General features: G+C 49.3%; 1 protein-coding gene across 5 annotated transcripts in view; it reads right to left on the bottom strand.

Moving 5' to 3' along the window:
• Positions 1 to 21,022, bottom strand: part of DRP2 (dystrophin related protein 2) — a 59,596-nt gene that overhangs the window by 30,650 nt on the left and 7,924 nt on the right. For 4 of the 5 annotated variants that reach the window (XM_045030871.1, XM_045030873.1, XM_045030874.1 and 1 more), the window contains exons 2-4: positions 8,539 to 8,692; positions 2,105 to 2,238; positions 872 to 1,028 (exon numbers count right to left, since the gene is read on the bottom strand). In XM_045030871.1, coding sequence (XP_044886806.1) covers positions 872 to 1,028; positions 2,105 to 2,238; positions 8,539 to 8,646 — 399 coding nt within the window. In that variant the 5' untranslated portion in view covers positions 8,647 to 8,692. Of the gene's footprint in view, positions 1 to 871; positions 1,029 to 2,104; positions 2,239 to 4,421; positions 4,515 to 8,538; positions 8,693 to 21,022 lie in introns of those variants that run through there. The other variant, XM_045030875.1, reaches the window with a different exon arrangement.

Below are 21,022 nucleotides of genomic sequence, written 5' to 3'. Positions count from 1 at the left end.
CAAGGGAACTACCGGCACAGAGCACATAACTGACATGTTAAAGCAGCTCTGTCTGAGAAGACGGTACATGCACATCTTTAGCATACAAAGGAAAGTTAATGGATAAACAGCCCTGGGATTCAAGGAAGATCCCAACACATGGAAGGAGGAGAGAGATTTGGTGAGATCTGTAGATCAACAATGTCTCCGAAATAGGCGACTACTGGGTGTTCTGGGCCATGAGTTATTAAAGGGGAGGCATTCTGACCATGGTCAGTTTGCATTGTGGGTCCAGGGAGGAGGAAACTGTCCTTTGTAAGTATTTTAAAAATTTAGTCCTGTCACGGGTGCAGGGGACGGGACTAGATGACCTCTTGATGTCCCTTCCAGTCCTATGATTCTCCTAAATGCAGAGGGGAGGACACAAGTGTGACCAAAGAACAGCATCAGTTTGTTTGAGAGCTCGGCTATTGCAACCAGTTGGGAAACAGGTGATAAGCAATTGTCAGTGACTGAGGCTCAGTATCCAGTTCTGTGATCTCTTTGTAGCGTTAACTCTAAATCTGTAACGCAGATTTACTTTCTGTAATTTACACTAAATGCCTCTTCACTTTCTAAACTGGACTGATTCTATCTGTTATTCATTGGGGAAATTACAGGCTGGAGCTTTTCAGGAGAACGTTGGCTCCGCCTCATAAGGGAAGGGGAAAGGTGCAAGTGACAGCCAGTGTACTGGCCCCAAACATGAGTCATAGGGGGACCTGCAAATACAGCTGTGGGCAGAGAGGCCAGGTCAGGTATCCAAGTTCCATGCCAAGGAACCTGGGGCGGGAGCTCATCCTAGCTGGTGAGCAAGGGCAGGGCTCTAGGGAGTGCATATCTGGAAACATACCGCATGCGTCTCTTTTTCCTGCTGCACCAAGAGCACGTCTCCCCGGAGTGGCAGCTGTGCGGACAGCTCTTCATCCTTCTGACCCAGCCAGTCTATGATCTCCTGGAGTGGGAGCTGCAGCTTCCCGCTGTGGTCTGAAAAGGCCTCCAGACGAGCCCTGCACCGGAGGGATGGGAACACAACAGTCATAGAGAACAGACACAAGGATGAGGCCTGATGGGAATTCGCCCCTTTTCACAAAGGGAAGAGTGGATGGTGCAGTGGGCCCCTGCAGCCTACGGTTCAGAGGGCACCAGCCCAGTCTCACACAGTGTGTGCCTTCTGCCCTGAGGAGAGGCAGCCAGGCTAAGAGAAAACTTCCCCTGCCCAGTGACTGACGAATGGCTATATCCTGCACTGGTGTCAGGAGGGAGGTGCTCCCTCAGCCAGTCCCAGGTGAGCATGCTGCCCTGGCCTCGCATGCAGCAGAGGATCCCTTCCATGGGAGATTTCCAGGGGCTCAGCATTAGAAGTCCTTGCTGGTGTTAACAGGGGCGGGTGAGAGGATGCCCTTCAGCTGTTTCTGATCTCCAAGTGCATGGTGGGGGAGAGCAGAACAACCCGCCTGGACTTGTGTGTACACACGGCCTGAACTCCAGCTATGCCCATATTGGCAGGGACTTGGCTATACGCTGTAGCCACCTGGACCATTTCCAGGATGTGTGTGTTAAGGCAAAGCAAAATTAATATGCCCCAACTGAACTCTCAGTGATGCTGGCTGTGGATCTGCAACTACAGAAGGCTGCAGAAAGGCACATGCTCCTAAAAGGAAGGGGCAGGCCACAGAGGAAGGTGATGTGAAGGGAATGGGTTCCTGAGACCTTATCTTGGGCAGTAAGAACACACACACACACACACACACACACCTGCGTGAGGACTGGAGAGAGGAGCAGAGAGAAAGCAGGAATGGAGGGGGAAAAGAGATAAAGGGACAGGAGGAGATAAAGGGAAAGAAGGAGTGGGAGCACAAGGAAGGGCAAATGAAAAGAAAATACATTTCAAGCAGAGGAAAAAAGAGTCAGTGATTCCTAGATTTGTCTCTGCTTTAGAGGCTGAGAGGGGAAACTGCTCCGAGGTCACAGTGAACTTGGGTGGCAAATGAACTGAACAAGATCTAAAGGCTTGTGCCGAACATCTCCAGCAGGCAATCCCAGGGCAAAGACGAGCAAGTTCACTCCACGTGGGGAGTCCTACCGAAGGCTCTGCGATTTCTTTTTTATTTCATTCCAGCAAAGATTCATCTCCAGAGGTGTCTGGGGCCTGAGGGCACTGTCGGGAGCCTGCTGGGTTACACAGGGCGCTCCTTCACCATCTTCCGCTGCTTTAACCTAGGGGGAAACACAAACACCTGACACACTGTATCCAGACACAGGATGTCTAGTGGCTAGAGCACGTCTGACTGCTGCTCTCACCTCTGCCACTGACTCACTGTGTGTTCTTGGGCACAACCCTTAACATTTATGTAACAGCTTCGCCATCTGTACAAAGGGATTGAAATGCCAGCCTGCATCACAAAAGATCTTGAGATTTTGTTAAGGATTTAAGTATCAGAGGGGTAGCCATGTTAGTCTGGATCTATAAAAAGCGACAAAGAGTCCTGTGGCACCTTATAGACTAACAGAAGTATTGGAGCATGAGCTTTCGTGGGTGAATACCCACTTCATCAGACACATGGGTATTCGTCAGACGCATGGGTATTCTGACAAAGTGGGTATTCACCCACGAAAGCTTATGCTCCAATACGTCTGTTAGTCTATAAAGTGCCACAGGACTCTTTGTCGCTTGTTAAGGATTTAAAACACTTGAAGAATGTTCTATCAGTGTAACAGATTATAAAGTGATCAGCATTTACAACACTGCAAGGGGATGAAGGGTTTTTATTCTTGTACTCCCAGGTTTTTCTAGTCTGGTATCAACTAGAGTGACTGAGTGAGCGAGCGTGTGTGTGTGTGACCACTTCCCACTGTTAGATTGAGTCAAAATTGCTCAGCTGTGTGGCAGACTCCACACCACTCCACATGGAGATTCTCCTTCAGCTTAAGTGGCTAGAGTTTGTGCTTTTGGAGCACCAAAAAAGCACAGGCTTCAAGTTCTAGTCCTGCTGCTGCCATTAAGTTCTGAGCGGCTGCAGTGTGCAGCACAGTGACAACCGGGAAGGTGTAGGTAACCACAGATTTGTTACAATATTAATGGCCCTGGTTGTGCAGCCTGAGCCACCACAAAAGACAGACTATAAGCTCCCACCTGCTTCACCTGTAGAAGATTGCAGGTGAGAACATTCTCTGGTGGTCCAGGAGCCCAACTTCCAGAGCCTCTGCAGCTTCTCTGCACCCACCCCAGAAGGAAGAGAGCGTATGCGTGTGAAAATCAGGGAGACACTCAGAATGCCAGAGACATACACTCCAGTCACTTGAAGAAAGGAGATCACACTATTCATCTTTGCATTCAGAGTGCTCTAAATCCGAGGATCTCAAAGCACTTTACAATGAGGAATGTAGCCTCAACCCCTGAGGAGGAAGGGAAGCATTATTGACACAGACAGGGGGAAAGTGGGGCACTGCACAGGGAAATGACTCGCACAGTGAGGCAGTTGCAGAGTTATGAGACAAACCTAGTCTCCTGGCTCCCACTCCAGAGTTCTGATCACTAGACTGAGCTCCCTCCCATGACAACAGCGAAGACTGTCCCAATTGCCAGACACACCAACAAACAATCGGAGGGAGGCATGATCTAAAAGTGCAACACGAACACAAACACTCACACCACTGTGTGTTTGGGGTGCCTGGATGGAGGGCTGGTGTGTGACCACAATGGCAGATTGCTGCCTGTTGTCAAAACACACAAACATTTTCCGTTTTCACAGGTGGGAAGTTGCTGTGTTTTGCTTGAAAAATCACAACATTTCCCTCCAGTTCTAATTTGTTGGCAGGGCTCAGAAGTGATAACAATTAACATGCATTAGCACCCTTCAACCCATATTGCTTTCCTATGGATCTGTACAGGAATCACTTTACTCAACTGGAGTGCAGCCATCTCTGAGGGGAGTGGCAGTTGTTTGAAAGAAGGTAGCTACCCTGTAACAGTTTTGAGCGAGGAGGGGACCATATGTTAATGGCACAGAAGGAAAGATGGGAGCAGGCAGAACAGAAAAGAAATTACTTCAGGGCAGTGACACAGGAGGTCATGATTACAATGGTCCCTTCTGGCTTTATAATCTATCCAAAGGGGGTTTTGCCAGGTCACTAGGGCTATTACCCCTCTACTCCCCAGAAAAGAACTGGGAGGTATTTAATGATCACAGTGGGGGCAGAAGCGTGTTTTTATGTTTTATGTTTCACCCAAAGCACGTTTAATTTTCTGCCCCTGATCTGCCCTGTCATTCCAGAGAACATCCCAAAAATCATCAAGCACAGAGTACAAAGGAATCCTAGGCATGAATATCATAAATCATTCACACTAACGCTGCTGCCTGTATACTGAAAGTCAATACATTTCTCGTGCAAATACTCACACTGCCAAAGTAGGTTAGCCCCGCGTGGTCATAGCCACCTCCTCTGTCCCCAGGGAGATTGCACAGGGATCAGGGCCAATGGCCTTTCTCCATCTGGGGGTAAACGGAAGTGCGTGGATATAACCCCACGAGAAGCGTGATCCTCTCCAGCCTAGTTTAGGAAAAGGTTAAAAGTCCACGATGCCTGCCACTCACCGACTATGTCCTATAGATGAGCGAGACTGAAAGCAGCCATGCACTGCTCAGATGTGCAACACCTGCTCCCCCAGAACAAAACCCCTGCAGCTGAGCGGGGAAAAGCAGCGCTTCCGCATCGAGCACCAGCTCCACTGGCTGCAGCTGCCGAGGTGGCAGGCTGGTTGGATCCTTCTCCCTCCAGAAGTCAGATGCATCTGAACAGCTTTATTTTTAGATGTGTGTGCAGGCACACACACGCTCAGGCTGTGGAGGGCTTCCCCTACCTGTGCAGAGCCAGGGATCCATGGTGTGGCTGCTCAGCAGCTGCACAGGAGAGAACATTGTCCCCCTCTCTTCCCAATGCCATCAGCCAGCACCAGGCAGACCACAGCAGGAGAAAGGCAAACAGCACCACAGGGAAGAGCGGCAGAGTGGAAGGGACCAGAGGGCAGACGAGGAGCAGGATGGGAGGGCTGAGAGGAGCTGCTGCCCTGTTTACTGACCCCCTAGGAATCCGGAGGGAGGCGGCAGCAGCAGCCTCTCTGCCAGTGAATCACAGCTTTGTCCGGGTGGAATTCCAGCTCCCTCCAACCTGCCTTAACCCCTCCGGGTGCCACGGCAGCTGTCTGTGTGTGAGGGAGGGCAGGGTGTCAGCAGGAGTCACCCTGTGCACACGCGTGTGTGAAAGGCACTGATGGGGGAGAAGGTACCAGCTAGCCACGTTCAAAGAAGTCACTGCACATATGAGAGAACACAGTGCTGGGCAGGGCCACCTCGGGTACTAGCAAAGGTGACGCTGAACAGGGCCGGGCCCCCGGGGTAATAGCAAAGGCAATGGTGCAGCAGCCCCCAGGTCCTCCGGTTACTGGAAATGGAGTGCTGGGATCTCAGCGTTTATTCGCCAATGGGCAGATTCCTGAAGGAATAGTGAATGCAAGCCTTTAGTCCCCTAGACAGACTCAGGGAGCACCTGGGGGCTCCCTCTGAGTCCAATTATAGTGGGGGAGGACAAGGTGTGTGGGGTGGAATGGGGGGTGTAAACAGAAACGCCTCAAACTCCATTATACGAGAAGGAGGGAGGAAGACTACACTGAAAGAGCCACAGGGGTTCCCTATGGCTACCAGACACACTGCCCAGAGCCTCAGTGGGGAAGCGTCTGCCCTGGCCCACACCGCCTGGACAAGCCATGAGCTCACCTGGGTGGGCCCCAGCAAAGCTGTGCATCACAGTGATGGCCAGGGCCTGCCTTAGGGACAGAAGTGGTGAGAAGGGGAAGCCCCTCTGCAGATTCAGCGCTCCCCACCTTCGCAGCTGGGGCTCCCTGGCCCAGACTCCCCCCCATGTCAACATCAACATTCCTGGGCTTAGCTCACACCCCTCCACACCCAAGGAAAACATCTTGTTTTTGCCAGAAGGATTTTGTCCCCGTCCATCTCCCACAGAGTTCTCTGGAGTTTCTGCAGCTCGGCATTGTTTCCATGCTCAGTTCCACCTACAGGAACACTATGAAAAAGCTCCCTGTATCTCTCCCTCTTCCCATCGGTCTCTCTCATTCTCTCTCTCTCTGCACGCCTGCCATCTCTACCCATTCGTCTCCTCCTCCCTCCCTCTGGGCTGGGCTGCCCTTTGCAATCAAGGAGCTCTCACACCAACATGCTCTTCAGTTTTCACCAACCCAGTGGGATCCCTGGACTCTGAAGCCAAGACAATAGCGACACCAGTAACCCAGAGTAAGGCCCATCCCAGGGAGGAGGCAGACAGTGCATGGTATTTGAGGGTGGAAGGCAGAGCTGCTATTAAGATCGCTGCCCTGCAAGCAGAGCAAGCCAGTGGCCTGGCACTCTGCCTGCATGTGGGGTTAAATACTCTAGCCCTGTGCAGCACACAAGTCAGGAGAGGCTTTGGGTAGGTGATTAGGAGCCCAGAGCAATGAGTGCCCCTCATACAGCCTCTCTCCAGTGCAGCTGCTGATTGCTGCAAGTGTCCCTAAGACTGCCCTTGCATCTGTCTGTTCCCCTGCTTATTCCCTCTTCCGTTCCTGTATCCCCAAGGAGAGCCAGCTCCACCCACGGATAGCTCCTCAGCATGTTCATGGCAGACAGGAGGCAGTGGAAGTTGCTGCTCCGCTCACTCTGCTCTCCCTCCAACCTTCTGCTCCTTGTTGAATCTGCTGGGTCGTTTATTAAACCCCTCACACGCTCCTGGTAATAGCTACATAACAGCCACCCCCTCCCCATAAACACTGACTCAGAACCAGCAGGGAAAAGTCACGGGCTCATCTGTGAGTCCCGCTTCTAGCCTGGGAACTGGCTCAGACAGACAGATGCCGGTTTCTCACACTTCCCCCAGCTTCTCTCCCCTGAGCTGCAGATCTCCATGCTGGGGCAGCCAGTGCAATGGCAACACGGTGTTGGGATCCAGCCCCAGACTCAACCATCTCAAACTCCTTGGAGCCAGCAAAAACCTGGATGTGCTGTAGAACAGTAGTTCTCAACCAGGGGTCCAGGGCCCCGTAGGGGGCCTCAGGCAGGTTTCAGGGGGCCTTCCAAGCAGGGCCAGCATTAGACTCGCTGGTGCCCAGGGCAGAAAGCCGAAGCCCCACTGCATGGGGCTGAAGCCCAGGTCCCTGAGCCCTGTCAGCTGGGGCTGAAGCCTGACCAATGTAGCTTCGTGGGGGCCCCAGGCAATTGCCCTGCTTGCTACCCCCTAACGCTGGCCCTGGCTTTTATACGCAGAAAGCCAGTTACTGTGGCACAGGTGGGCCGTGGAGTTTTTAATAGCATGTTGGGGGAGCCTCAGAAAGAAAAAGGTTGAGAACCTCTGCTGTGGAAGAGGAGTGCTGAGGCCAAAGGGGGCTTGCTTCACTCAGAGCCGCACTGCTGTTGCCACAGGGCGCTGGTCCAGCACTCTTCAGCCAGAGGGGGAGGGAATGGAAAGGGCAGTGAAGGGGGGGAAGGGAAAGAGCCCTGAAGAGCCTCTGCTGAACCTCCAGATCAGACAAGCGACGCAGGCACTTCTGTGCCTTCTCCGCCATTGGCTGGGGTCTTGGGTTAACTGGTTCATTCCCCTTTTGCAGGCAGGACAAACTGCCAGCCTTGGCTATGTTCAGCACAAGAAGTGCAAGGCAAACACACATCCAGTGACCACTGACACAGTATCTGAGGGACACACATTCCATGCAGATCAGAAACCCCCTCAGGATGGCTACTGGCCCCAGCTTGTCCAGCCAAGAATAGCACAGGCCTGCTCCTAACCAAAGGCCTGGGGTTTCCAAAAGGGCCAAAGGGAGATAGGTTCTGCAATCCCACCAGTATTGCCAGCCCCAAGTGGTCAAAAATCATGGAGTCAGGTCCCAAAGAATCATGAGATCAGCTTAAAATAATGAGACTTAAAAAACAGTTGGATTATTTTCTTTGCCTTCTTGTTTCTGAGCCCTCACGTTTTCCACCTCTTCTCTGCAGAAACTTCCTTTTTTTAAAATGATAGCTGAACACCCCACTCCATCCCCCCACCCCCGACTCACATGAATCCAGGAGCTGGGACTTCGGGAAAAACAAATATTACGAGACTCACCATCAAATCATGAGAGCTGACAATAGAGACGCCCTCAGCCCCATCCACACACACATATGCACACATGATTTTTGGTGGTGGAGGTTTGAAATGCAGAACTGATCCCAACACTGCACATTGTCACTCAAGCCCATCTCTTGTTTGTGAAGCACCGTGCATCTGGAAAGTGCTATATGAGTAGAATACGCTAAGTAGAACCTGGGAGCAGGGGGGAGACGGAGGAAATAACAGCCCCACCACTAACAGGAATGTAGGAGGTGCCACTTTGCTATAAATACAGAAGTTTGGCAACTGTCACCAAAACTCTGAATTGAAAGAAAAAGAAAGAGAAAAAGTGCGATAGTTAACAAGCCCTAGCACTCTTACCTGAGACTGTGAGTGGGTGGTGCTGCTGTGATGTGACTGGTCTGCTGTATGCCGCTCATGACATCGTGGGAGGGTGTAGGAGCATCCCTGCATGACCATTGGCTGCATCAGAACGGAGGTTCATTGGGATGGAGACTTCTCTGGGCACAGGCACCTGAAACACAGTGTAAAATCCACTGGATCAGCTCTCAGATCTCACCGTTCAGGAGAACTGGCTGAGTTGCAGGGAGAAAACTAGACACACAGGCCTTGCCATAAGGGGACAGACAAAAGGTCTACCTAGCCCAGAAACCTGTGTCCAACAGTGACCAGTCCTAGATGCTTCTCAGGAAGGCATATATCCTCCACAATGCACTCATTGTACAATACTGAACCATGGAGGGAAAATTCTTCCTGACCCCACCTGCCAGATCAGCTTCTGCCCTGAAGTATGAGGACTGAAAGGCCTTGTCATTTTTATCACAGAATTAGTGTCACTGAAGATGCCATTTTCTTGCTTATATAAACATCTAATCCTTTTTGTAAGCAATTGGCCTTCACAGTGAATTTCACAGATTATACTACAGCATGCAAAAATGTCTTTTCTTTGGACTATAAGTGAGACAGAGAACTATAGAGCTTAGCGGGAAATTGGAGGAGACCAGAACTGCCATGGGAACTAAGCACTGTTGCCATTTACCCTCAAAGATCTGAGAAGGACAGGAAAAATAAATACGTCCTGTGTTTGGAAGGAAAATTGATTGTAAAGCCATATGTCTAGAGCTCCAGACACAGAGACAGACAGACTATATATATAACCCATCATGGGTTATTATTGCTCCAAGAAAAAGGCATTTGTAATGATTAACTCTGGTCTCTCACCTATTCCACTAACCTCACTCTTTTCTTCTGGCCATTGTGATGCTTCTGCATTTCAGTTTAGGCAGCAAAGCAACTGAGAAACTAGGAGCCCTTATTTTAGAGAGAACAACATTCTACAGTCAGGTCCAAAATACTACCGCTTCTATTTGTGATGGTTTGGGGCCATTACTAAGGGGGAATAGATCAAGGCAGACAATTTGAAAAGCCCATAGGTTGCATCATCAGCGTTTGCCCTTCCATGGCACTTTTTCTATGAGGAGTTCAACACGCTTTACAAACATAAATCAACGCTCACAACATTAATTTGTCCAGTTCTACAGAAAGCTAAGATAAGCGGACACTAAGAGACACTGACTTTAAATGATTTTCCCATGGAAATCACTGGGCAAAGCACACAAAAATCGCAGCTCTAACCTCAAGACAGCACCAGTGTCATGAGAGGGACAGACCAGTTGAGCACAAACAGAGGGGATTCGTCTTGGGGCTAAAAGTACAACGAATATGAATGTGACGTGGAGCACATCTGTGCAGTGCAGCACTCCAAGAGGTGAAATGTATGGACAAGTGGGGAAGGACGGCTAAGTATTGCATACGCCAGGGGTAGGCAACCTATGGCACAGTTGCCAAAGGTGGCACGCGAGCTGATTTTCAGTGGCACTCACACTGCCTGGGTCCTGGCCACCAGTCTGGGGGGGCTCTGCATTTTAATTTAATTTTAAATGAAGCTTCTTAAACATTTTAAAAACCTTATTTACTTTACATACAACAATAGTTTAGTTATATATTATAGACTTATAGAAAGAGACCTTCTAAAAACATTAAAATATATTACTGGCACGTGAAACCTTAAATTAGAGTGAATAAATGAAGACTCGGCACAGCACTGCTGAAAGGTTGCCGACCTCTGGCATACGCATATGTCCACTGCAGTGTCAATGTAAGGGGACTGTTGCCCCCTTACTAACATTCAGTGTGAGTGTTTGGTTGCTAGCTCCCAGCACTAAAAAGGGAGTGGTCGATGGGAAATCAGGAGCCTGAGACTGACAGTCTCCAGGAACAATGTGGAGAGGCCAGTGCTCCAGGCCAGCCTGATTGACAGGGCGGGCAGGCTAATCAAGGAGTCAGGAGGCCAGGGGGTCCCGTCCTCCGTGTGAGCTGAATTTGTCTGAGTCAGATGGAGTGGGGCCGAGCTAAGGAGAGAGAGCAGGGCCCCAAGCTAAGCTGATGGGAGCGGAGCTGCAGCCCAAAAAGGCCAGACAAGCAGCCCAGGAAGCAGATGAGAGCTCAGAGCAGAGTCACAGAAGCAGCCTGCAGAGCAGCCCTGCCTTGGGAGCAGAGTGGTAGCAACTGGAGCCAGAGAGGCCAGAGAAGCAGTCCAGGGAGCTGGAGTCAGAGCAGCAGCAGCAGCCGTGCTGAGGCAGAGTGGAGCTGGAGCTGGAGCAGTCCGGAGCTGGGTGCGGTGAGCAGCTGGGGAGAGCGAGGGGGACCCCGGGCAGTGGGCCCAGCGCAGGGAGATACCTCAGCCAAGAGGCCCTGCTGGCCAGAGTGGGAGGGGGATCGTAACCCTGACAGGGCGGGGGTGACGCTGGAGAGAAGGGTCCTGCCACCCAGAGCCTGAGAGTGTGTGGCCACCGCCAGAGCAAGTGTCTGACCCACAGCATCCCTGCAGCACAGCCAGGGCCTGAGAAGGAGGCCTGGGACCTACAAGGAACAGACTGTGAACTGCCCTGACCTTTCAGAGACACTGTTTGTGATGTTCCCTGCCACAGAGCAGGGTGATGTGTTTTCCTGTAACCTTTCCCATTTTTTCTTATTCTTTTTTTAAATTAAGTGTTAATTAAATAACTTGTATTTGCTTTAAATTGTATGATGTGATCAGTGGGTCAGGGATGTGCGCAGGTGCAGAGAGAGAGTACCCCGGAGTGGGGACACCCTAGCCCCTGTCCTAGGTGACCACAGCAGGGTTGGGGGTCGAGCCCCCTAGGAATCCTGGGCCCAGCCTTGTTGGGGTTACGAGGACTCTGCCAGACAGGAGAGTGGAAGGGGAGTCCTCAAGGGCAGGGAGGCCTCTGGGTAAAGGAAGTGGGAGCGAGGACTCAGATCCTTTCGCTAGCCCACTTCACCGGGGTAGTGCAGAAGCCAGGAAAGTTCCCCACAATAGCGGGACCATTCCCCCGCTTACATCTAGAGATTCTGCCCTCTCCCAGGTCTACCACCTAAAAGCTGGGTTTCCCCAGGGAATCCTAATATAGCTCCAGCCACCAGCCCTCACATTAAAGCCATAAAAAGGGCTGTTTCAAAAGGAGTCTGTGAGAAAGGAGAAGTGAGGCAGCTGGAAGAAAGCTGGCTGTATCACTTCGGGGGGGGGGGGTGGCTGTCACACACTCTGAGGCACTGAGAAACTTTCTGATGGGTTCTCATCAGACAGAAGCAGGCAGTACACTCTGCAAAGCCTCCGATAGCACTGAGCAGCCAGGCGAGGAGAAAGTCCCCCCGGCTACAGCTGTGTCTGTCTCTCCATTCGCAGGCCTCTGTTCTGTTTGCTCGTGCTCTCACACTCCTTCCCCTCCCCAGTCACACACACTAAGAGAACAGCTCATCTTATTATGATTTATTTTAATCCTTTAGCAGTTTCTGGCTCCATCTCCCACAGAGCAGCCTGTACTGAGCTCTTCAATATGCCGATAATCCCCCGGTCCTGTCCCCTAACCTTCCCTGCCCGTCTGCATGAATGTCAGATATTGCACATTGCAGTGACTTCCCTCCTCAGCCCTGGAGGAAGTTATTAATTTGATGCACTTATGGCTAGAGTTCCAGGATCCTGAGTTCCCTGAGCCCCATTGGCCAAATTACCCCCGGTGTAACTCCACTGAAACAATGGATGACTTCTGCCTTACGTTTCAAAATTGCTAAGATCAGATTCTTCCACATCTCCCTGTACACACTCCCAACAAACTCCTAAAAGGGAATGGTCTTCTCCTGGTCCCTCTAATTCATCTCTCAATGGGCCAGGCCAGGCAGCACAGCTGAAAGTGGAGCTGAAACACTGAGGCCCTGGATATCCTCTTCAGTAAATATAATCGGTGGTGAACACTATGATATGGCTGGAAAATCAGGGTCATACCACTGATGAAAGAGTCCATAATGCATTCAGTCTGGCTGCGGTACCAGGGGGTCTGGTTCTCTTTTCCTTAATTAGTCTCTAGTGCACAGTACAATACAGTTACAGTGTTATGTTCTGGCCAGTCCTCCCACCGTGGGCCACTGCTTAAGTAGCTGCTCCTGTGGCGAGCAATGTGGCTACAGTTTTAGGGGCTGCATACTCCTCTTCACCCCTCTGCTGGAGTATGCAGTGCACCATGGCTTCCCATGCCTGACATCAGCTCCCGCACCTTGCTTTTGGATCAGCCTTTCTGCACAGGACAGCCACTCCTTTGAAGAGAGGTCGGGGGGATAATTCGGGGCTATAGGACATGCATGGATTCCACGTTCCCTAGCAGCTGTATTGAGAGAGAATGGCGAAGGCAGCCCACTCTCTACAAAGCTGGATTTCTGATGCAAAAAAGGGGAGGGCTGTGTGGAGATCCCTCACAAGTAATATGGGTCAAGCAGAGCGCCTCCCAGTGCCCTATGCAACACCATAATGGAACAAAGCCTTTCCGACTCGGTAGCCACAGACCAAACAGGGCTGGAAATACAAGCAACAGCCCTGCTAGTTGGATGCCTTTGCCACCACTAACAGCAGGGCCGGCTCCAGACCCCAGCGCGCCAAGCACGCACTTGGGGTGGCATTTTGCCGGCAGGGCGGCAGGCGGCTCCGGCGGACCTTCCGCAGTCATGCCTGCGGGAGGTCCAACGGAACCGCGGGACGACCGGACCTCCCGCAGGCATGACTGCGGAGGGTTCGCTGGTCCCGCAGCTCCGGTGGACCTCCCGCAGGCATGACTGCGGAAGGTCCGCCGGAGCCGCCTGCCGCCCTCCCAGCGCACCCTCCGCAGGCACGTCTGCAAGAGGACCCCCGGAGCCGTGGGACCGGTAGCGCGCCCCCTGCGGCATGCCGCCGTGCTTGGGGCGGCCAAATTCCTAGAGCCGCCCCTGACTAACAGCATGCCTGGTGAGAGACAGGTAGATTCTGCATCACTCTCCCTACGAGACCTTAAAACAAGCTTGATAACAGGAATTCTACAACTCACAGTCCCTGTGACATGTCAGCAACAAAGCCTAGTATGGAATTCTAGCATATAGCAAATAGCCACATGACATCCAGCTAGGGACAAAGAAACAGATACTCAGTGGGAGTGATGAGAATGCCAAAACAGTCCTGGGGGTAGACAGGTGGCACCATCTGACCAACAAGCTCTCCACTGCCCACCAGCACGTGCTCCATGGACTCTGGGAACTTGTGGGACCATTACTGAGTTCCTGAAGTGTTTTAAAGGATGACCATATAACAGCCTGGCTAAGTGGCCACTCCACAAGGATAGAGCAGTTTCAGATATTCAAAGGCTGTTAACATCAAGGAGAGAGGGGAATCACTTGGGGTGAAATTAAAAGGCAAAATTTAAGCTGACTATCAGGACGACAGTGAGCTCTCAGAAGCTGTAGAATAGGCTCTCAAGGGAAGGGTGGAAGGCCCATCACTCAGGATATTTAAACTAGACTGGACAGATCAGCTAATCTACTGTAGGGAGGTACACTCCCATGCTGTGAGATGCTGCAGCCTTGCATTAGCTGGGAATCCTTTTCTCCATGGCATAGTCCTGTGGGGAGAGTGCTTCCTAGAGCCACACCCCCATGGGTGGAGGAGAGAGATAAATACTTACCCATCACATCAGCTGCTGTTTATCTCACCCCTGGCCCTCTATGTGCAGTGAAGTGATAAACAGCACATCCTGGAGATGGAGCAGAGGTCAGGACCCTGGACCTGCAGTCACATTACAGAGTGCAGAATGGCTGACCACATTGTGTTTGTGCAGGTGTGCATGCACTGGGGAGTGTGAAGACATCTAGGCCTTTGGTATAACCCACCCCCCTGAGGATTATTCCTGGGGCACTGTGTAAAAATGACCTGCATTAATGCTATTCAGAGCAGCACTAATCAATCATTCTGTGGGCTCTGCCCCCCACCACAGGGGTTGCAGGGTGTGGAAGCAGCCCACGTTACTGGTGACGGGTGGAGGACGAAGAGAGACACTGTGGGTGTGTGACTAAGGTTTCCCATGCATCTCCAGCCTCCACCTCCTAATCAGACCCTGTCCATAAAGTATTCCCTCTGGATCTGCAGAGTGGCACACAGGCCTGACAGCTGCACTGTTGAATCCATTGTGACATTGCACCCCATAATGCTTTATAGAAATATGCTTATGAGTGTAAATATGACATAACTGGAATATGTTTTATGCTAGATATGCCATGTAACATATCTTTGCAAAGGTTATGATCTACTGAGTGTGTTCATCCTATTTGTATAGATGTATCATTTTTGTATCTGAAACTAGAAATATGAAATATAACTCTGAGGTGCTATTGTAATTATGCAAAGTGTGGGCCATTAATGGTGGCTTGGAATCATGATGGCTCCCATTAACCAGGACAATTGGTTGTAAATGGCTCTGTTTACTTGTAAGTCTTCCTGTACACCTGTGTGCTGGCAAGTGGGTAATGAAGTCTTACAGTGACATGTGATCATGTCACCTGAACTGGAATCCATCTTTAACCTGGTGCTTTTCCATTTAGAAGGAGGGGTGGGAAACCAGAGAGGAACAAAGGATTCCCGCCTTGTGCAAAAGATATATAAGTGGGTGGAACAGAACAAAGGGGGTGGCAGGCATGAGAAATCCCCTAGCTACCACCTGAGCTGGAACAAGGACTGTACCAGGGGAAAGGATTGTGCCCAGACTAGAAGGAGGCTAGTCTGTCAAAGAAGCTTATGGGAACATCTGAGGGTGACATTTACCTGCATTGTTTCCTACTGTATTAGGCTTAGACTTGTGTGTTTTATTTTATTTTGTTTGGTAATTTACTTTGTTCTGTTATTACTTGGAACCACTTAAAATTCTACTTTTTATATTTATTAAAATCACTTTTTACTTCTGAATTAACTCAGAGTATATATTAATACCTGGGGGGGGGGCCAAACAGCTGTGCATATCTCTCTATCAGTGTTAGAGAGGGCAGACAATTTATGAATTTACCCTGCATAAGCTTTATACAGAGTAAAATGGATTGATTTGGTGGTTTGGACCCCATTGGGAGCTGGGTATCTGAGTGCTGGAGACAAGAGCACTTTTAAGCTGTTTTCAGTTAAGCCTGCAGCTTGTGGGGGACGTGGTTCAGACTTGGATCTCTGTTTGCAGCAGGCAGGTGTGTCTGGCTCAAACAAGGCAAGGTACTGAAGTGCCAGGCTGGCAGAGAAAACGGGCTCAGAGGTAGTCCCAGCACATCACGTGGCAGTCCCACAGGGGTTTCTGTGACCCAACCCGTCACACCCATCTGGGTGTGAGATGAGTGGGTTCCCCTGTGTGCTCTTCTGAAGAGGAAGGGAAATATGCTGAGGCCTGTGTGAACAGGAGCTGGTAAAAATTCACAGACATGAGTGCAAACCCTGAAATGATAACTGGCCCTTTTCCTGGGGCACACATCCCCATGTAATATAGGCTGGACTTTTCTCCAATGGTGCAGTTCTCCCCCATAACGCTGACCAGCCCTTTCCCTAGTAACGAGTGCCCCAGCAGAAACTGGCCAATCTTTCCCCCAGTTTGCGGTACAGGAAGTATAAACTACGTGCAGACAATGGTGTTATGCATTTAATGAGGCTGCACCAGGACTTCAAACTGCTATTATACCTTCAGCAACCAGTTCTATTTCAGATCACAATAATCACTTTGCTGAGAAATAAGTAACGTGCAGGACTTGGCATTACTTTTAAATGCCAGAATGGTGCCATGTTAAGGTGGTTTCAAGATAAACTGGATGGTTGTTTAAAACATACACACACACCCCACAGATTTTTCCTCTTGTTGATCAAGCTGCACCTGTTTCAAAATCAGTAAGGGCAAGATTGGCCTATTGTACTGACTTGAAAAGCAGTCTGACAAAAGAAACTAATAGCCATTGCTAAACCAGTTCTGCTTCCAACTCTAGAATATGGATTATTGCTTCACTGAGGAATCTAGTCTACAGAATTTCTTCTATTCAGAAGCCCATTTCAGCAGCATTTGTTGATTTGCTCAAGTGCCAGCATTTAGGTAGAATTGCTGAATGAAGTCAGACCTTTGCTCTATCTCTTTTGGCATCCTGCCTCTGGCCACAGTCCAACCTCCCGGCTGAGAGAAATGTGACCATTCATCTACAAACCACACGCCTGACCTCTGGCCCCCAGAAGCATACAATTATACAATTTGATTGCCCTTATTTTTAGAAATGAGCCTAAGCCGAATCCCCTCAAATTTCAGAGAAGTTCTCATCTCAAGACAAATTGTGTGGCTGTTTCATAGCTCTATAGCCAACTAGATTAAGCAACCTTCAATCTTTGGGGAAGTTTGGACTGGATCCAAACTTTGGACTTCAGACTCTATATGACTTGTTTCACATACTGAACATACAATACCTTCACAGCGTAGCTTGCAGGAAAGGCCAAGAAAGTGTTTCTATCACAAACTCCCATTTCCAATCACTACCTTCCTCAAAAATGTTCCTTTGAGACTAAAACTTTCAAGTCAGGGTCTTGGCCTAAAGGGAACTATTTATTTGGTGAATGTTTGAGCTAAGGCTTCTTAGCCATTATCCAGTTGTAGCAATGGAAATACAAATACATACTTGCTCCATTGCTAGAACGGTTAATGACTTTTTTGTTAGCTAATTTATTGCACAGTGGAAGAATAACTGAGTATTCAGGAGGGGAAGGAAGGAAGGAGGGTTTAGATATTTCAAAGTTCAAATGATGTTTATGCATATGTAGCAGAGAAGCTTTCATTGCAGTTTTAGTTACACCTTAACAGGATCCTGAACGAGCTGAGAAGCTGGACTCGTGATACTGCACTAACACGTATTGTTCCAGAATAAAAAGTTGTCTTCTGGACATGCAGTAAGTACTTGTTCCTGGGAACCAGGGCCAGCAGGACTTCTTCCTGAGACATTGGGGTCAGGGACTGAAGGCAGAAAAACAGGAGATATTGCTGCCTAGGAATTGGTCTACAAGGAAGAGCTCCTTCCTGGAGTGGGTATCTTTGGTCTTCTCCCTAGAACCACCCTGTGTGCCCCATGTCACAGACACACCACTGCTTGTCACTCTGGAGGGAAGAAAAGACCAGAGAAAACACCCTACACAGGAACCTCAACCCATAGGGGAAAAAGAAAAGGTGATGTCAATTATTAAACATGGGATGTGACCGGGCCTAGCACCAGGCATGTCCTGTGACAATTAGCTGTTAGGAACTTGTAGCTCCTTCCTCTCTCTCTTTAGGCAGGAGAAAACTCCTTTTCCCCCAACTGAACTAAGCATCTAGGTCCCCTGCATTAAATGTACTGGAACATTTAATGTGTAAAGGCCACACCTACCCCCATTAAAGTAAAATGAAACCTCTGACGCAACTGGTATCACCCCCGTGCCACATTAGATGTGCTGGGTCATCTAATGAATGAAACTTGGACCCTGATCCCATGGGGAAATAAAGGGCCTGACATCAGTGTAACTGACAGCACTTGACACCTTGCAAGATCAGGCCCTGAGGCCATAGGCCAGGGAAGGGGGCCAGTGTGGAGGATCTACGTGTGTACATGGAAAACACTAAGGAGAGAGTCCTGCTGAAGAAGCAGAATCTCTCTCCCCCCAACATGGAAAAAACATATGTTCTGTTAATACAGCACTCAAGCTGAGGAATTGCACATACAAAAGTCAGGGAATGCAGAAGTTAGTGTTCCTACAGCAACGTTAACTAGGCCATGCTGCGCACACACACACACACTCACTATGTAGCCTTCACCGTTCCTCTTTGTCTGGCTACATGCAAGCCATAGCACATTATTTAGGAGGAGGTTAAATGCAACTTCTTTCTTATGCCTCCCCCTATGCTTAAAATAGTTTGCCAAACTGCTCCCTCCTTAAAGCCCATTTTGACTAATCTTATCTTTCCTGCTTCATTCTCACCAATCTCTTCTCACCCTCCTCTATTACACAGTAATTATATTTACTACAGTAGCACTTAGCAGACCCAACTGTGATTGTAGCCCCATTGTGCTAGACAGAGAAAGTCTCTGCCCCGAAGAACTCACAATCTATGTAGATAGGACAGGAAAAGGGTGAGAGAAAGGAAGCATTATCTCAATTTTACAGATGGGGGAAGTGAAGCATGGAGATTAAGTCACCAAAGAAGTCTGTGGTAGCACCAAGAATTGAACCCTGATCTCTAGGGTCCCAGTACACAGCTCTAGCCATGCGACCATGCTGCTTCTCCCTAGATAAACTACTGTCCTGAATCTTTTCTTTGTCGTCTTTCAGACAGACAATCTGTACTCTTCTTTCCCTGCTCTTTGAGGGGAGGAATGACTCTTACACTAGGTTCTGAAATATGCACCATCCATTTATCGTGCTATATAAACGATTAGCCACATTAGCTTCCTGGTGCTTGATCTCTCATTCTTAATGTTGCATTAATATATGGGCCCACAATCACCCAAGCTCTCAAACATCCAACCACAGCATGTAGATCTCCAGCCTCAAGAGGCTGTGAATTTTGTAGGCGGAGTGTATATTGTGTGAAGTAATTCCCCCGCCCCCCCCCCCCCGAACGTATAAGTACTATCCTGTTCTTGTTTTGTAGAAAATGGAAAGGAAGCGGGGACTGAGCAATTTACACTCTACTCTTAAGCACTCCAATCAGGCCATTTGGCAAGTGGACTCATTTTGCTAGGTATGTCTTGTTACACAAGATTTACAATAGCACCTATGTGCTTTTAGCATTAGCCACTGAGCCTGAAACAGAGGCTGTGTATGCAGCATTCTTTAAAATATCATTATAGTCTGAAATTCACTGGACATTTTAGAGAACTTGGACCTTTTGTTTTACTGGAACCCACTTAACTCCTTAAGCATCACATTTTGCCTGGCCTTGCTTGATGGTCAAATGTCATCTTAAAGACGTACTCCAGTCTGACCAGAGAATCAAAGAGCCATAAGGTTAGAAGGGACCGCAAGGGTCATCTAGTCTAACCCCCTGCCAAGATGCAGGATTTGTTGGGTCTAAACCATCCCAGACAGATGGGTATCCAGCCTCCTTTTGAAAACTTCCGGTAAAGGAGCTTCCACAACCTCCCGAGGCGTCTGTTCCCTTGTCCTACTGTTCTTACAGCTAGGAAGTTTTTCTTGAGATTTAATCTAAATCTGCTATGCTGTAGTTTAAACCCATTGCCCCTTGTCCTGCCCTCTGTGATCAGATGTGTCCCTGGTTATATTTAATCATCTCTACTTTACACAGTGTTTAATATGTATGGTTTATATGTCCCAGGCTGTGACCTGGAAAGAAACTGTCTTCATCATTTTCTGGTTAAATAAAATCTGGACAAAGCCTTCTATTACTCAACACACAACACCTTTAAGTGTCAGTGAGAACAGGTCCCTGGATAAGAGGCAGTTCAAAACTGCATGGCTTTATAACACAGCCCTTTCCTGTCGGGCCCATTACACACAGGGGCATCACCAGGGGCTTGTGTGATATAACATGCACTGCCAGGAAAAGGAACACTCACCACCAGGAAGTGTCAGGTTGACATGCACCAGTACAAACTGGGAGCCCCAAGGCATTAGGGGTGAACACACAGAACAGGTCTGCCGGGGAATGGAAACCCCAAGGCACTGCGTGTGTATTTTGGGGATCAGCACCCCCAAGGCCTTGAACTGTGTATTCAAGGAAAAGATCCCCCCTATGGGGTAACAAAGACTAAATGAATAGCAAATTCTAGCTGCTTAAGAGAGATTAGCTAGTGGAGGAGGAAGGAACCAAGCTGTGAAGGACCCGGTCTTGGGACACAGGGAGGACACAGACTTTCTAAAGGTTTGATTTGTTTTTTAAACTAAAAAAAAAAATAAAAAAAAATGAAACCCACAAATTGTCAAAAGTGGCTTTCCCCAACTGTCAACACAACATTTAAAAACCCATGGGCAACTCAGCGTTCTCCACCGCTCCAGCGGTGCCACACGTGCTTCTTGGCAAGGAGGCCTGCCAGAGCCCTGTTAGTAAACCCACTGCCAGTACTACATGCTTGCCATACCAAGGGTGTAGGTGAGAAGAAACAGTAGGTAACTGGAAACGGGATGGATTGGGGCACTAGTAACAATGCATTGCAGTGCTATGCAATACCCAGGTCTTGGCTGCTGAGACTGGGAAGGAGGTAGAAGCAGAGTGCTCAGCTTTGGAGAGCAGGAAGTGGCCCATGTCCTCTCTAGACTATTATGGAGCAGAACTGATGGTTTCTGGAAGTAATCCTGGCTAGCCCTCCTCAAGCAGAAGAATGCTAGTTGTAATATGGGTCCTCAGTGTGAGAAGAGGGGAGCAGGAGAAAAAGTGGGAGGGGTTATAAGAGCGGGGGGGAGGTGGTAATATAAAAGCAGCGGCAAGACTGAACA

The sequence above is a fragment of the Mauremys mutica genome, chromosome 9 (assembly GCF_020497125.1).
Source record: "Mauremys mutica isolate MM-2020 ecotype Southern chromosome 9, ASM2049712v1, whole genome shotgun sequence".
In the NCBI taxonomy this organism is placed as follows: Eukaryota; Metazoa; Chordata; order Testudines; family Geoemydidae; genus Mauremys; species Mauremys mutica.
This window is presented reverse-complemented; position numbering and strand designations above follow the sequence as displayed.